A 17,862-nucleotide genomic window follows, 5' to 3' on the forward strand; every position below is an offset into this window, starting at 1 on the left:
GCACCTGGTGACTGCACGTGGCTGTGTCCAAGTGTTTATTCTGAGTCATAGCTTCTTAGGTTTACTGATTTTAAAAAATCTGTATTTTATTACTGTTAACGCTGTACAGTCAGCAGAGCTGCAGAAGAGCATATGCTGTCTTTTATTCTCCCTCAATTATTATCATCTAAGCTGCCAGCTACATTTTGATTCTACAGTTTATGTTGTGTGATATCTGGTGATGTATGACTCAGATGTAACGTGACTTATTTTCAGATAATATGCTCATGTTGCAGTATTGGCAGTCCTAAAAATCTTGTTTAACCGTTAACGTAGTAAATTTGATATGGAAGTCATTGATTGAAAATAAATATGGATCCAAGAGATGTTTATTTTTTGCCTTCAGTGACTTTTTGGACTACAATCACTCTCTTTATGGAGTTTTGATATGTGGATAGTCACAACCCCAGGTTTCCTATGACCCAGGGCACCCTACCCTCTGCTCCCTTGCTAAAAGGACTAGGTTTGTGGAGCAGTCCCTCCCTTCAAAGGCCATTGTAGAAATTCCAATTCACCACAGCACCAATACCAACTGAATTACAGAACTTGTAATATATTGTTTACAATTAACTCTGGTACTGATCACCTGGCAGTGCCCTCTGTCTTTTTCAAGCCCCATTTCAGTTCCTTTTTCATAAGCCACAGAGTAAGATGTTCTTCCAGTGTGCCACCTTCTCATAAGCCTGAATCTTTATCATTCCTGATGGACCAGTCTATGGAATCTGGAGAGACCTTTCTTGGCAATTTTACCCAGCCCCGGCAAAATCACTTCCAGCTGGCAAGTCTCCTTTCCACAGTTGTCCTCCCTCTGCTCCAAGCAACCCAGTGGGTCCTCAGAGTCCTGAAGTTTCAAACCACTATCTTACTTTCACCCACATATTTTACATCCCACATACTTCATACTTAAAATAAGATAGATGCAACATACACCATTGTCTACATGGATATAATGCACATAATCGTAATGGCACTTTGCACTTACATAGTGCCTGCCATCCAATGATCTCTAAGCATATTAGGAGTGGCTCACTCCCTTTCCTGTGCTCTAGCCACATGATTGTGCTGCCCCTAAAAATCACATGTACGGATTTATGCCACAAGGAAATCTTTTGTCTTTTTCAAAGCTAATGCAATGGGCATTTTTGTGTTAAAGTATCAATCCCAAAGATGACCTTTTTTTTTAATATAGTGTTTCCATTTCAGCACCTGGATATTAGTAAGAATGTAAATCAGGTTTTAAGATGTGAAGTTGGGAGCTGTTATCTTGTAATTAAAGTAAAGTACAAAACTGTCAAGGTAATGTTAAATCCTTGAGCATCCAATAAGGCTATGAGTGCCACCGTGCTTTCAGGGCTTAATACAAAGTCAAGTGAAGTCAATGGAAAGATTCCCATTTACTTCAGTGGACTTTGAATCATGCCTTAAACAGCACCTGATGGTGGATCAGTTAGATCACGCTAGCCTTGTTTCCTTAAAGGTCTGATATCCTGTACTCGCAAATGGGGTATTTGACCCCCGAAAATAATTATCACTTAGTAGAAGAAAGAAGGAAAAAATAGAGGGTCTGATGAGTAATATATTGAAAAGGAAATTGCCCTATTGACAGATTCAGTTTGTCATTGCTGTCCTGCCAAGTATCAGACAACGGTAGTATACCATTCCAGTTATGCCTCAGAATTCTTCAAATGACACAGCTTTGTGTTTACAAAATAAGTGTGGCTCTTAACTTTTCTTCATTTATCATTTGGATATGGAAAATGTTAAATGTAAGTAAAAACATGATTTATAAGTGGATATGGAAGTAACTCTGCAATGATGTCCCAGTATTGGGGGCCAGATCTGAAGAAGAGCTCTGTGTAAGATTGAAAGCTTGTCTCTTTCACCAGCAGAAGGTGGTTCAATAGAAGATATTTCTAAGTAAAAGATATTAACTTATTCATATTGTCTTCCTAAGTTTAGTCATATGTGCAACTGCTCTTTTTTCAGCTCAGTTCATCAGAAAGTTGCATATTTTTTTTCAAAGGAAGCTTTTTCTTTAATGTAGATTAATCATGTGCTCAATAACAATATTACTTGCAGAACTAAAAAGAGTAATGTCAGTAAATATTTTTCTCCTCATGAACTCTTAAATAGTATTTCAGCTGATTAAACAATGTCAAGGAATAAACGAAATTATCACAATGCAAAGAAACACTAAGAGGAGGTGGAAAGAAAAGATGGGAAATCTCCAATCCTTTGTCCTCTGTCAATTTCTCAACTATTAACTATTGATGTATTAGTAATGGGAACCAGAAGGAAAATGCTCGTAGTAACCTACCTAGAAATATATTATTGTGTAAAGTCTAAGAACACATTAGGTCTTCATCAAAACAGGTTTTGTAATTTAAACTATATTCTCAATTACAGTCTGAGATTTCCAATACATCAGCACTGCAAAGGGGACATTGATGTTTTAATACATTCTTTTTTTCTGCCCACGTAATAACTTGGGAAATTTTAGCTATCTCTTGAGTGCAATAACCTTCACTGACTAGTTCTCAGGAAGGTGTCAGTGTCCTAACCAAATTACAGTATGTGTGGTTTTAATTCAAGCTAGTAATATATTTAAAATGTGAAACATTATTTTTGAGCCCCAGATGACTAAATGTTTGGTTTTTTGCAGAAAGAAAAGAGAGAGTATTTTATTCTGTGTTTCCCAGCATAGTCCCGGGTTCAAGTGCAGGAGAACACACATACTCTGAATTAGAATTTACAATGCACTTAGAATTTTCCAGCTCCAAGTGCTAGCTAGTACTTTTCTGTGTCTGTTTCCAAATTCTGCATGTGGGTTTCTTTTCAGACAGAGAAAGCTACTAGTCAGATCTATAATGCAGTCACCCTTTATGAGTACAAACTGCAACATAATGTCTCAATTTGTCGCTTTGTAGGGATCTGCTTCAGACCTTAACTGATGATGAGCTGCACACCCTGGAACGTAACCTCTGCATATCCCAGGATGTGGATTTTCCTGTCAGAACAGATCCTGAAGTGCCCACTGTCAGTACAACTGCCTTAGCTGCAACTTTGCCTGCTGAGGAGCTTTCAGCAAAAGCTGAAAACACAGAAGCTGAGCTAGCCTGTTCTATGCAGTATGATGCACAGGAATTGGAGCAGCTGAAAAGGATGGTCCACAGGGTTGGAGATGAGATGTCTTCCCTGCTTTCCCCACCAAGTGTCTGCCAGTCTCCAGCACACAGACCTGGCATAAGAAATGGCTCCAGCACAGAGACCTCGCCTAACAGACAACATCTTGACAACTTAATTGACGAAGAGGAGAGAGTGTTTTTTATGGATGATCTGGATGGAGCAGGAGAAGCTCTTGCTGGGTTGGATTCAGTCAATGACACATTTGCATGGGTCTGCCACAATTCAAAGCAGAGCGTGCAGCACAGGGAACCTTTAGTGTATGACAATGGTCATCAAACAGAAGAGACTTTACTTTTAAGAGAGGTAGAAAGCGATTTAAGCAATAATAACAATATTGAAGATGGCAAACAGATGACTTGTATCTCAGTTCAAAATTCGTGCAGTTGTTTAGAAGGTCCTGATTCACAGTTATACCTCAGTGGCTGGGATACATATGCTGATGCAGAGACAGCAGAAATGATAGCCCATAGGACAGGTGGAATGAAGATATCTGCTACTGTAATATTTAATCCCAAATCTCCCGCTACTTCAGAATCCCCAGTAACAACACCAGAAGTAGCTATCAGTTGTGTTCCTGGGTCTTCTGATTCTTTAGCTGATGAAGAGGAGAGTGAATCCCATAAACTCAGCATAGCTGCCACAAATTGTCTCATTAATTCCTGTGTGTGTTGTGGCAGCTGTGAAGACAGTAGGGAGGATAATATTGTTGGTTTAAAGACCAGACATTCCCCAGGAAAAGTTATAAATGCTTCTTATAGTTTAGTAAAATCTAAAGAAAAGGACCATATAGATAAACTGGATAGTGCAGTCTCTGCACAGGAGGCATTAAAAACTGAAACGTCTCCTGCTTTGCTAGCAGAAAGAGATTCTGGCAGAGAAGAACAGAAACTGTCTAACTCCTCTAAGTGCCTGGCACATTCCTCAGGTTCACAGATGGGAGCAGAAAATGGATCACAAGTAGAGGTGGAAATCTCAAATCAGCAAAAGAAATGGGAGAAAAGAAGGCAGCCAAGTCAGAAGCAATCAGAGAACAATGAAGAAAGTAGTAGTGAAAGAATGGCAAAGGATGACATTAAATCAAGAGCTAGTTCAAGGTAAGAGCATCTTCCAATGATTTTATTGTCTCTGGACTTGCATACAAAATACCTAATTGTAACATAGTGATTTATACTATGCTTCCCTTAGCCAGGAGGGCGCACATCATGTTAGTTGATTTTTAAAATAATAAAATATTAAAGGCCAAGGAATTGTTGACTATAAAGGAAAAAATTGTTGTATTACTTTTAAAAATACTTTTTACTGTACTATCAGTTTTGTTTTATGTGCCAACCATGGAAGGCATTTTCAGCAACTGTTTGAAACTCTTTTTAATCTTAGGTCTTTATATTGTCCCCTGAGCTATAAAATACATTCATTAAATAGCATCTAACCTGTTTAGCTTAACAAAGAATTGTCCCATAAGAATGCAATCTATTTTAATTTTATTTAAAGTTTAACATAATTCTGTTTGTGATATGTTTGAAATTACATTTAACACATTTGGTTCTCAAACTTCTGTAGTAGTGACCCCTTTCATACAGCAAGCTTTTGAGGGCGACCCCCTTTATAAATTAAAAACACGTTTTAAAATATTTAACACTATTCTAAATGCTGGAGGTGAAACGGGGTTTTGGGTGGAGGCTGACAGCTCACGACCCCCCAGGTAATAATCTCGCGACCCGACCCCCAGTTTGAGAACTCCTGATTTAACATGATACATTATTGTACACAGTGTGTGATCCTTTCTACATTGTTACATAACATAGTAGCACTACCTTGGCAAAACTGGTAGTAATAACTTATACCATGGGTAGAAATACAGATTTTGATATTTTACTCTTCTCTGTTGATATTTAACTTACTAATAGAGCTGGTCAAAAAATACAAAGTAGTTTCTCAAAAAAATCAAATTTGTTTTCATTTAAAAGTGAACGAAACAGAACCCTTTTTATTTTTTCAATATTTTTTGTTCTTTCAAAATGTTGTTGAGAAGATTATCAAAACCTTTAGAAATGGCTATTTACAATTTTTGTTTGCTGAAAACCAGGCTTTGTGATAAATTATATTTGTTTGCCCAAACACTCAGTTTTTGATAAATAAAAAAATAAACTGTTTTCAGTTAGGTTTTTTAATTCCAAAAGTCATGAATATTTTATGTGGAAAATGGAAAAAATGTTAATGTCACCAGTTTTTCCCTGCAGAAAAGATATTTTGTTTCTGCGGAGGAGGGAGGTGAGGAGAGACTTTTTTCAACATAAAAAGTTTCTTTTTGAAAAGTTCTAACCAATTACTTTTTAATCATTATGGCATTTGACATCTATAGCTTTTTTCATCTTCGGAGTGTTTAAGGACACTAGCTAATTAATCCCCAAGGTAAGCAAACGTTATTATCGTAATTTTGCAAATGGTAGTGGGAAACCAAAGTGGAACAGTTAAATGATTTAGTTAAGGCTACTTAGTGAATACATATCACTAAGATTGGCGTTCGGCATCTTCCAGCTCCCAGTTAAGTTCTCAGACCAATAAAGAACACTGCTCATTCCATCAATGACAATTTTATGTTTAAAACTTGTTCAGGGAAAAGAGAATTTCCTGTTTATTTTTTATTATAGGGAGAGACCTTGCAGACTCTCAACACTTGTGCAGGCTTGCAGGCACCAGTCTGGAACTGTTGGGTTAGTTGTTGTTCACATAATGTGAGTGCAAGGCAGAAGTGCTACTTTCAATTGTACCAAGAATTCCGAGTCAGTCTTGCTGCTGACTTCTAAAATTTTTGCTGTGACTCACTCAGAAGAGGTTGCAGGAGTACATTTCTATGCTATTGTGTCTGGAAAGAGATATTTGCCAGAGTAAATCAAAATACAGCTCAGTGGTGCAGAATGAGGTTCAAAGTGCACAGTGAGCTACTACTTATTGGGAACTTTTCCTAGCATTACATTTTATTCTGACTTGCACTGTAGTAGAAACTTTCAGAAGCTCTTGAAGAAAAGGAATCTGAATCTTCCGAATCTGAAGGACATGAATAATTGTATTAGCTATATGCATCTTTACTAATGTGCCCTCCTATACGGTCTAGGATTAGCACCTGTGTTTTCATGAAGCTGATGGCAGTAGTACTGTTCCATGTTAAAGCACTGCAGTCTTGCAGAACATTGGTGAATGCATAGCGTGGAGAAGTGCAAACATAAGTTCAACAGACACTAGAAGTTAACTCCATATCATTTTAGGGGAGTAAAATGACCTCCATGCATCCTGTCTTTCTTTTATTCCGAGTTCTGGCTTCAGATGCCCCTTTGTTCTAATGTAACTATAACTCAGGGGTCAGCAACCTACGGCACACGTGCTAAAGGTGGCACGCGAGCCAATTTTTGATGGCACGCGGGGTGGGCTGAGCCGCTCAGTCCACTGCCATTCTGGGGTTCCTGCTGCTGGCCCCTTGACAGCCGGGGTCCCACCGCTGGTCCCACTCAGCACCTGCTGCTGGCTTTGGGGAAGGAACCCCAGGCTGGCAGTGGGCTGAGACCCCGGCTGGCAGGAGCCAGCGGCTGAAACCACAGAGTAGGGGCAGGCGGAGATGCTCAGCCCACCCCCGAAACCCCAGAGCTGGGTGGGCTGACCCGCTCAGCCCACTGCCACTCTGGGGTTCCGGCTGCTGGCCCCTTGCCAGCTGGGGTCCCTGCCGCAGCCCCACTCACCTTGCTTCTGGTTGGAGTTTCAGCGCAGGCCCCCTGCCAGACAGGGTCTAGGCCTCTGGCCCTACTCAGCCCTACCAGCCGCCAGCTTCACTCACCTCAACTGCCTGTCTGGGGTTCCAGCCACTTAACAACTGATCACTCAGAAGCCTGTGTGCAGCTTAAAGTATCCAAGTACGTGCCACCAGCCATTGGAAAACTCAGCAAGGAAAAGCAAGGGCAAGGATCACACTAAACTAATAAGATCTGCCTTTTAATTTAATTTTAAATGAAGCTTCTGAAACATATGAAAACCTTGTTTACTTTACATATAACAGTAGTTTGGTTATATATTATAGACTTGTAGAGAGACCTTCTAAAAAACATTAAAATGTTTTACCGGCATGCGAAGCCTTAAATTAGAGTGTATACATGAAGTCTCGGCACGCCACTGCTGAAAGGTTACCGACCCCTGCTATAAATATTACTGTTTTCTAATGATTCTCCTGTTTTATGTCCCTTTCTATTTTTGAGTGCTCTGGAAGCTTCTGGAAGCTTCATCTAATGTTGTTGTGTACAGTGCTTAGGGTAACACAGTGGTGCTCCGATCCCTGACTGGGACCTCCTAGGCACTACCTCACAGTACAAAAGTTATGGAAATAAAAGTATTAAATAAGAATGATACCAGTAGAAATACCAATAATAAATGTAATAATACTAATAGTGAAAACAGAAAAAATGGAACTTAGGGTCCTCTGTGCCATAATATTTTGACATAATATAATAGGTGCTGCCACCTGCTATTCATGCATTGTGAGCAACTAACTCAACAGTTCCAGTCAGGTATCTCTGATACAATTAACTGGTAAATATTCTTGTTCTAATTGCTAGCACTGTTTCTGTGGCCTCTACTATCAGAGCCAGACTTGGGAAATGTAATCACTACATATGTCCATATTTTGTTGTTTTCTGACACTTTTCTACATTTTAAAACATTTACTGTGCATCTCAGCTACTTCAAACTAGCAGTGTGCGCTGCTGTACACACATGCTAATAATCCCTCTTACAAACAAATCACATTCCTTGCTTATAATATCCTTCCCAGATAGAGTTTAACATTATCCATTTTATTATTATGAAATAAGTATGATTTTAGGCTTGTAAATATTTTCTTGGATTTTATGACCACTTTTAGAGCCACGCAACAGAAATATTCAGTGAATTTCTGTGACTCCTGGCCTGAATCTTTTTTACAAACTGACTAATTTTATCCTTTTGGATAGTCAAATGAAGGAATACAATCCTTGGGATTATAATCGTGTTTAAAAATATTTAATATTACCTTTAATTCTAATGTCTAGACAGTACTGCTGCACACTGCTGAAATATCTGTTACAAAGCCACAAATGAATAATTTGACTGCTTTTTGGGTGAGATGTGCATAAAAGATATTAAGTGGCATTTGGACATTTCTGCAAAAAAAACCCAAAATACTGTATCTGCAAGGAGCATTGATTGAAGTCTCATACTAGTAGAGAAGGAATGAGAAAAAACACAATATTTTACACAGGTCTACACTTTGTGCAGGCATATGGAGAAGAAGAGCAACAACTGTCAAAGGTCCATGATAAACCAGAGGGTACAGAGCAAATGCTATCCAGGACTATCTTACTAACATTAATTGATTAAATTTAGCTATCTCAACCTTCTGATTATAAGACCATAAGAGAGTGTACTTACTCATTGCATACCATTGTTATTGATAGCAAACAACTACTCCGTCTTCACACATGCACACACTTTTGTTAGGAGCAGACGTAGTTTAGGAATATCCAAACATATGAGATTCTCATTCATTTAGATTATCACATAAATAGTCCAATAGTTGGTTCAATAAGATATTACCTCACCCACCTTATATCTCTAATATCCTGGGACCAACACAGCTACACCACTGCATACATAAGTACTCACAGATATGTAAATATCTACCATTGGGTTTGGTTCTTGGCTATGTGCATTATTTGTCATGCCAGCTGAGGTACAAGAAGGAATATCATCAGTCTCCTCTTACTCTTTGTTTCCCAGGTAACTAATCATTGATATTTAATGGTTCTTTTAAAAGAGGAATGTCATCTTGGACCTCTCTATAACGGCTTCCTATGACGTGCTTGTGAATGTTACCTTAACAGTGAGTGAAGTGTTTGAGACACTGGATCATTTTCAGAATGATAGATTCTTTAGCTAGAACAGTAAGCAATTTAATAAGCATGGGAGAACCACAGCAAATGTTAATTCATCAGATTGATAAGTATATTTACTTTTCAGTCACTGAAAATCAACTAAAAGAAAAGAGAAGTTTCTATGCCCTGGCTCAATCAAATAGCTATCAGATGTGCACATAAATGAATGGTAGCATGAGCGTCTTCATTTAGTGAGGTCTATGGTAATAGTAAAGAATATAACATCATTTATATATATGCTTTCTCTGATCCAGCCAGGATTATTGTATTTAGCATGTCCAGGTAATATAGGACCTTACCACACACATTTATTTTGCAAATACCCAGCTAAACCAGCTACTCTGAACTTCTTGATCCAGCAGAGTTGATTGGTAAGTCATCATTCAATCACATTTGATATACCGTTAAAAATTCTTCTGTTGTACATAATCAGATTTGTCTTTTTGACATGTCTTTACTTTGTTTTTTTGTAGGTAACAGCAGATAGTCCTTAACTTCCAGTCTGACATATACTTCTCTCTTTTTCCCTATTTCCCTGTAAGTATGTTGAAGAAATGAAACATGCACAACATTAAATGATTCACAGGCAGCAGCATTAGTATTGTGCAGATATAACTGTAGTGCTTGTAAAGATCTGGTGAACCTGTGATTTGAAGCAAAGACAGCAAATATGAAGTACAAGCTGTTTTGTCACACAAAGTAGAAACCCCTGAGGGAAGAAATAGCAGAATAGCTACAGAATAGCAGATCAACAATAAGTCAAAAGACTATAATAGAATTATGCAACAAAAAAATGTTGTAAGGGAAGAAAAGCATGAGATTCACTAAAGAAGGAATGTTTAGATCTGTATTTCATGTTTTTCAAACTGTGAATAAGGTAGAATGAGTAAAATGCTGAGTCTGACTATCACAATACTCCCCTGTATGAAGAGGTATACATGATGAAAGACATCCTTTAGTTTTGGAGTCTGAAGAATCTTTGAAAAGCTGGGTTATTCTTCCATATGTCAAATAAGGTTTTGATAATTTGTTCCATTTTGTTATGCATTGCTAGCTTTTTTCCATTTTAGGTTTCATATGCCTGGTTTCACTGTGCCATTCTGTTATCTTTTTATTGACTTTTTATTCTACTTTTTCTTCCAGGTCTATTCTGTCTAACTTAAAATGCAGAATTTTCACCAGAATTCCTTTTTTCATTAATTAATTGCAAGTATTTAGAGTGTGTGCAGTAATAAGACTTCTCATGTATAGCTGTTTTTCATAGTATACATAAGAACTGAGCTGTGCTTAGTAGTGAGAAAAACATTTCTATTATTTCCTCTCACTTTCTATAAGCTGTAATAGTGTATCTTTCATTAGCTGTTGTAGTTGGATGTTCATGCTGTTCGAATTTGGTTAGCAGAAGTTTAATGAGCAGAGTGATTTTCCCCAAGTAGAATGGATGATACATTCTGGGCAAATTGCCTATGCAAAGCATATCTTTGTGCTGTCCCTAATTACTGACTGCAACCCTACATTAAGATTCTTAATTTAACCTTCCCCAGCCTGGCACTCAAGTTGTTCCACTTCTTGTTGCTGTAATTTCTTAGCCTTACAGCTGTGCAGTTATGAATTTTTAAAGCTCCATTCCCCAATATCTTGTTCAGAACTCTTCATAAAAAGATGAACAGTTGTTTCACCTACAATGCTAGCTTTCTATTTTGGTATTTTTTTTCTTACAAGTAATTCGTTACAACATTTAGTCATATGTAAACTGTGAAGTAAATGGAGGTTTTCAGTAAAACAGCGTTAGTCTTGTATTTAATTGTTGGCTTTTGACAAAAATGTAAATATGCTATAGTCATTTGTACCTGTATAAATGAATAGAAATCAGGGATTCTGATAAATTTGGTTTTAAAATGTAACTTCTACTGGCTGTTGGATTTAAGGAAATTGTTCCTTGTGTTCATATGATAGCAAGATGCCTTTCCCATGAATGAAATGCAGCTATGTGTTGATAAACTGTATTTAAATGAAAACTTGTCTCTATAGCCAGTTTGTAATGATTCTAATCATTAACCCAGCCATCTAAGAGTAGGGAAACTGTCTCCTGTCAATATAGTTATTAGGGAAAGAGTGGTTGATTGGGAAAATAACCTCTACTGTCAACATGGGTGAGCTTTTCTTTAGTGATTCCCTAGCCTTCTGTTGAACGCCCCATTGAAATTTCTCTGTTCCTCTTACAATCATTTGTTTGTATTATAGAATCCTGCATCTATATGGTAGGTCAAGTTCAGACTTTGGGCTTGTCTCCACCTACCAGGGGATCGACGCACAGTGATCAATCCATCGGGGGTCGATTTACTGGATCTCATGAAGACCCACTAAATCGACCACTGATTGCTCTCTCGTTGACTCCGGTACTCCACCGGAATGAGAGGCATAAGGTAAGTTAACAGGAGACTCAGCTCAATGTAGGCACCACAGTAAGTCGACCTAAGGTACGTTGACTTGAGCTCCATTATTCACAGAGCTGGAGTTGCGTAACTTATGTCGCCGCAGCCCTGTAGTGTAGACCTGCCTTTTTCATAAGTAAGTACAACCAAGACTGAATTTGGCCCTGAATCTTTTCTGCAAGATGTTTCGCAGCACTAGGTTCAAATTAGATATTACAATGTTTGACTTCACACATTGAACATCATGATTCTACACAGTAACTAAGAATGTTACTTCAGTTATAATTCAACCTTGGGATGAAATGAAAATGTCAGTGTATTGTACCAGCAAGCCATTTATCAGCAAAAGCAACCTCTACTAAATCTCAGTTTTTACTATAATAAAAAAAATCTGGTTAAAAAACCCTAAGCTTTAAAAGCCATTCATCCTGATTAAGTTTAATATAGTTGACACGAGATTTGAAAGAGTTAGCTTGTTGACGATGTACACTTAGAATGTAAAAGTAGCTGATATTTCATAGATAATGAAATAATAAGAAATTATTAAATGAAACCTAAGATACTGGATGCACGTCCCAAGGAATGGAGTGGAAACTGGCCAAAAATTGTTAAAACTAATGAAAACAAGCATCAAATACACAATTGTTTTGTTGCAGAAAATAGCCAGACCCTCAAAAATTGTTCACATGTTCAAAACTGCATCTGAACCAATACTGTTAACATGTCTACTTGTATCACATCATGGGAAAGCACTAATAAGAGTGACATCACCATTGTCCGTCCTTTGGGCTATATCATTTATTTATTTATTTATTTATTTCCTCTCACTAATTTTCCAGCAAGTGAACAGTAATTATCACAGACACAGCACATAGTAAGCAATCTTTATTAGCCAGAATCAAGTATTCAAGTTTTGTGTTTTTGAGATTGCCTTTTTGGTCACGGATGTGTTGCCAAAAACAAATATGTCCTGGCTGACTAAATTGGATTCTTCTTTTAAAAAAAAGAAAAACATTCTAATAAAAGAGGTAGGAGGAACAGGATAGGATAGAAAATTAATATACTTCAGAGGAATACAATAAATTTTAGATGTACATCCCAGGAGTTGTTGAGGACACAGCTATGGAAAATGTGGTATTATTGGGCTCCTTCTCCTCGTTTAGTCTGGTCAGAACAATTTTCAAGATGTGGAAAATAGAATCCTGATGGTATGATGGTAAATCTGTCAATCTAAGATCTATATGGGCCCCATCACCATAGTATCTGAGTGCTTCACAGTCTTTTCATGTGTTCAGCCTTGTGCATCCCCTGTCATGTAGGGAAGTACTTTTATCCCCATTTTGCAGATGGGGAGCTGAGGCACAAAGTATTGTCCTGGGTGGTCACACAGGAAGTCTCCTAGAGCAGGGAATTGAACTCTGGTTTCTCAAGTCCTAGGCTAGTGTCCTAACCACTGGATGAGATTTGATCTCAGGTCCCAGTCGGCAACCAGCATGAGAGTTGTAATAGCTAATGTTCCCTGTATGTATAGGCTCACTGCCTTGCATTTTTATTATCCTCATGCATAAGCTAGTTCTCAAGTGCTCCCCAGAAATGTAATGGCCAAGAAGAGGTGGAAATTGTGTTCCATCAAAACAATTATCTACTGATCCCATATAGACATATTTCCTTCCATCTTAACTTTGTGTTGCTAAAACAATTCTGTAACCTTATTTGAAACTTTGAAAACCCTCATTGGTTCTTTCATTTTAAATGCACTGGTCATTTTGGCTCTGATCCATAATTTCATAAACAATTTTATCTGGTGTGTTCATATAGGTTGAGATGAAGTTTTATGCACCTTTCACCTACTATTTTGGGTTTAGCAAGGAGTCCCACAAACCTAGCAAGGCCCAAATTGGTGTGGCATCTCTTTTCGTTACTAAGAAAAAGAAGCAGTAAAAAAGAGCAGAATTCATATAAGGCGTGGGTGGATGATGGGAAGGATTAACGTTTTGTTTTTCCAATACTGATTACGCTAACACCTATTGTGAAATGTGCCTGTCTATGCATGCATCTTCTACATATAACTATGCTAATGAACACATGCAGCTAGCGAGAACTAGTTGACTACAGGAAACAAGAGGCAGGAAATGCAGGTCAATTGACCTTAGGATCCCACAGTATCCCTGGAACTCCTGAGTGGGTCTCTAAGGGTGTGCTAATGAGAACAGAAGTGAACCGTATAAAGAGGAATCTTGATTTCATGCACGTTAAGTAGGTTTTATCAAACATAAGGTTACAGTGTTAATATAACAGAAATTGCAGCGAGAAAATGAAGTCTCCAAAAAGTGAAGAAAGATGTTTTCTCAGTCAGTTAGTTATTGTAACGTCAGGAAATTGTTTGTAAAGGCCTCCATAATTATTGACGTTCCATTGCACAGGGCCCTGTACAAACACAGAGTTTCTTGTCATGAAGAGCTTACAATCTAAATAATCAATCAAAAAGAAATACTACCATTTCTGGTAGACATTTTCACTTTATAATGGCACAGAGAAGTGAGACACTTTTAAAAATGTGTATACATTATTTTTTCTAATAGTTAAACCCACCTTTGATATATTACACTATCTTTAACTTTAATGGAATCTTTCATACAATGTATATCCTCAAACACTTTAACACTTTGCAGAAATAAAAAATGAGATAACAGACAATATCTGAGTTTACGTAAGGAAAACAGGGAAGGGAAGGCATTGTGTAATATGTATAGTCATAAAAAGAATAACAAAAAATAGTATATAAAGAAGGGAGATAATCATAAGCAGAGGTTAGTGGATCAGGTTTGAATTGAATTGGAGCGTTAGTAAGGCAGGAAGACACAGAAGGGCTGTTCCAGATGGCAGGAGCTGGAACGGGAAAGATATTCCCATACTGACTAGTTTCTGAGGAGGGGGGCATAAGATGAGGAGAAGAAATGGGGAGGAGAGTAGTAAAAGATGATACAAAGTAGGTTGAAACAAATTCATGGAGATCATTTTTTAAAAAGAGGCAGATATCAAATCCTCAGCTGGTATAAATTGGTATCACTTCATTTATATCAATGGATATATGCCAATTTGTACCAGCTGCGGCTCTGTGCCAAAGATTCATAGATGATTCAAAGATTCACAGGTTGTATAACCAGAAAGAACCACTGTGATCAGCTAGTCTGGCTGAATGGTAATTCTCAGCTTCTGAATGAGAAACAAATGGAGATGTTTGTGGCTAGCAGTGATCAGGCAGTGCTTCTTGATATTTATGAGAAGACCATGAGGCTGCAGCTTTCTGCACACACAGGAGTCTTGAAAAGCTAGGATTTGGGGAAGTCCTAGGAGAGGGAGTTGTTATAATTAAGATGTGAGAGGATGACAGCATGGATGAGAATTTTAGCAGAGGTGGAAGGAAAGTTAAGATGAACATGTCAACATACAACTTCAAGTCCAGCAGAGAAATCATTACAGGTGTCAAAAGGTATGTACATGAGGTGAAGAGCTGTTTTGACTGTTTTTAGAACTTGATGATCAAGCCATTCATGAAACAATTCCATATGGAAGTGCAGATGGACAAATGCATTTAACAGGTAAGTGTAATGCTGTTTTTATTTGTTGTTTTCCTCAGGGTTCTCCTGCATAAACATCCATTCCTATTACCATCCGAGGGAATGGAAAAGATAAAGGAGGAAATACCAGTCCCTTCAAGAAAGAAAGTAAAGATGAGGGATGGGAAAACAAGGTTAAAGAGACAGGGCGGGGAATACGTAAGGGGACACTGTTAAAAATTTTAATTTAAGTATTTTATGTATTTTTGTTAATGTGAAAAAAATTGTTTAAATTTGTTATTGAATGCTTTATGGCTTGTATGACTTCCCAATGTTTGTTTGTTTATTTCATTCTTGGTGCTCTGTGTGGTTTTTGTACTACTGGAGTGATTTTATGTTCATATGACTGCATGTAAAGAAATCTTACCAGTATATTTGTTATTATGTTAAATGTGAACTGTATTGTATGTAGGACTGAGACCACAAGTCTTCTTTTTGGGGGACCATGTGTAGAGAGCTTTTCAGATGTTGATTCTTCATCTGTTGTATAATTATAAAAAATGAAGTTGTTTGAAGTGTTCATGTGTAAATCAGGTAAAAAAATAAATGCTTTCCCGTAATCATGTGGGATTCTGTCTTTTATGTATCCCGACTATCACCCCAAAACTTGGGGTGCCCGGCCCTAGAATCACCTGCCTATCACCCCCCTTAATCTGTCTTCCTGGGTCTCTAGGATAACTAAGGAAACACTTGGAGGACATGGATATGGCCTTCTAATAAATGATAGACAGACAGTATTCTGTCCAAAAAAAGTATCCTTTTGTTAATGTAACTAATAATCCCTAATACAATATAATCTAAAAACCTAACTAAAATACAAATCTCTTATTGCAAGTTAAAGAGTATTCAAAATGCAATTGCATACCGTTCAAATTATTCTAAATGGTTGAGTTCTGTTACAGATATCTGGTCTGCAATGGATCTCTGACAAGAGTTCTTAAATTGTACTTTACGTTTTACAGAGGTAAATTACAATTAGCATACACTCAGACATCTATATATATATATGCACGCACGCACACTATACTATGATTAAAAACCTGCAGGGTTCCTCTGTCCTGTCAGCTTTCTGTTGCTGCTGCTGCTGTAGCTGCCTCTCTCGATCAGCTCTCTTGCCAGTTCGTCCACTCTTCACCTCACACTTGCTTAACTTCTCTCCTTGCTTTCCCAACTCCTTGTTCACTCCTCTCTCAACCATTTTAACCATCTGTCTTTTACACTGTTCTGTCAGCTATCAGAACTTTACTGCACACACTCACTGTCTTATCAGGTCGTTTCCGCTCATGCTCCCTGCCAAACATTATCAGCTTGAATGCATGCCAACATTACCTTATTCTGGGACGCACATTCCAAATACTCACTGCGTTGTTTACCCCAGAACTCTGACTTGCTGACCTTATCATGTGACCTGTAGCTTCTAATGGTAGAGTGACTTTTATTTATTCAGAGACAGAAAACGAAGTCTGAGGAATTTCTCTGGTATGAAGGTGGTCTGACATAAATGTACATTACATGTTGACAAATTAGTCAGCCAAGAGTTTGCACCTGTTTAGACATATAGCAGATAATTAAGTCTGAGACAGATGCAGAACCCAAAAGTCTCAGAAATTTTTTATTTGTACAGATATGGAAGAATAAAAGCAAGACTAACTCTGTCTAACCTATAAAGCCTATTGTTGAATTTTAATAGCTTAAATTCTAAAGAACATTGCAGAAGCATATGTATTAATTAGAATTACTAGCAGGCATAGATTTAAATGATGGAAGAGACCCCAGGGGCCAAATTTTGGCAGTCATTGGCCATTGGCACCTGACAGAAAAACCTTTGAAGGCAACAGGACTGTGGAGTGGAATTCAAACACTTTTTTTTCTGATTCCTCTTAAATCAGTGATTTTCAATCTGTGGTCCACAGACCCCTGGGAGTCTGCAGGCTGTCTGAGGTAAGTCTACTCTACCACGCTACATCGGCACACCAGGTGAAGAGACACTATGCCAATGGGAGAGCACTGTCCCATCAGCATAATTACTCCACCTCCACGAGAGGCAGAAGCTATGTCAGTGGAGAGCAGCTCCCACCAACATAGTGTCATGAGGACACTGCTTTAAGTCAATGTAACTTATGTCGCTCAGGGCAGTGTTGTTTTCTTATCCCTAAGTGACATATGTCATATTGACTTCAGCGGTAGTGTAGATCAGCTATAAGATTTTCAAAGGTGTCTGCACCTCATTTGAAATTTTTTAGGGGAGTGCAAATGAAAAAAGGTTGACAACCACTGTCTTAAAGCCATGGACAGTCAGTCCTGCAAATCCCTGGTAGCCGGAGTCTCAGAATGTTTTATAAAGTCTATAGGTTTTATGCCTGCATAGGCCCATGGACTCAGTAATGGTCCGTACTACAGCCACATTTATGGATCACTCTGGATACTTTGTGTGCTGGGTCTGCTGCTGGCCAGAACACAGAATCACCTTAGAGTCTAAGTTACATGGGTATAAAATGCAGTGATTTTATGCAAGGAAAGCATTGTAAGTAGGAGGGGAAATTATACTTGTAAAATACCTACATTTATTGCACCATACTAATATATACATTGTTCAGACAATCTAAGAGACTGTTCTCTCTGTTCTAA

The 17,862-nt window shown here is 38.0% G+C and overlaps 2 protein-coding genes and 1 long non-coding RNA gene across 5 annotated transcripts in view; 2 read left to right on the forward strand and 1 right to left on the reverse strand.

Annotated features, from left to right (window-relative positions):
* LOC127048279 (uncharacterized) overlaps positions 1 to 16,220 on the reverse strand; it is a 45,865-nt gene extending 29,645 nt beyond the window's left edge. The window contains exon 1 of the mRNA XM_050947950.1: positions 16,100 to 16,220. The gene's annotated coding sequence lies outside the window, so the exon portion shown is untranslated. The remainder of the gene's footprint in view (positions 1 to 16,099) is intronic.
* The window catches only part of ZFYVE28 (zinc finger FYVE-type containing 28), a 308,586-nt gene that overhangs the window by 234,456 nt on the left and 56,268 nt on the right, over positions 1 to 17,862 (forward strand). For all 3 annotated transcript variants that reach the window (XM_050947523.1, XM_050947520.1, XM_050947521.1), the window contains one exon: positions 2,967 to 4,319. In XM_050947523.1, the coding sequence (XP_050803480.1) occupies positions 2,967 to 4,319 (1,353 nt within the window). The remainder of the gene's footprint in view (positions 1 to 2,966; positions 4,320 to 17,862) is intronic.
* Positions 6,360 to 15,794, forward strand: LOC127048390 (uncharacterized). Its single transcript, XR_007773636.1, has 2 exons — positions 6,360 to 9,550; positions 9,653 to 15,794. It is a non-coding gene; the product is annotated as an uncharacterized LOC127048390 (long non-coding RNA).

The sequence above is a fragment of the Gopherus flavomarginatus genome, chromosome 3, assembly GCF_025201925.1.
Source record: "Gopherus flavomarginatus isolate rGopFla2 chromosome 3, rGopFla2.mat.asm, whole genome shotgun sequence".
Lineage (NCBI taxonomy): Eukaryota > Metazoa > Chordata > Testudines > Testudinidae > Gopherus > Gopherus flavomarginatus.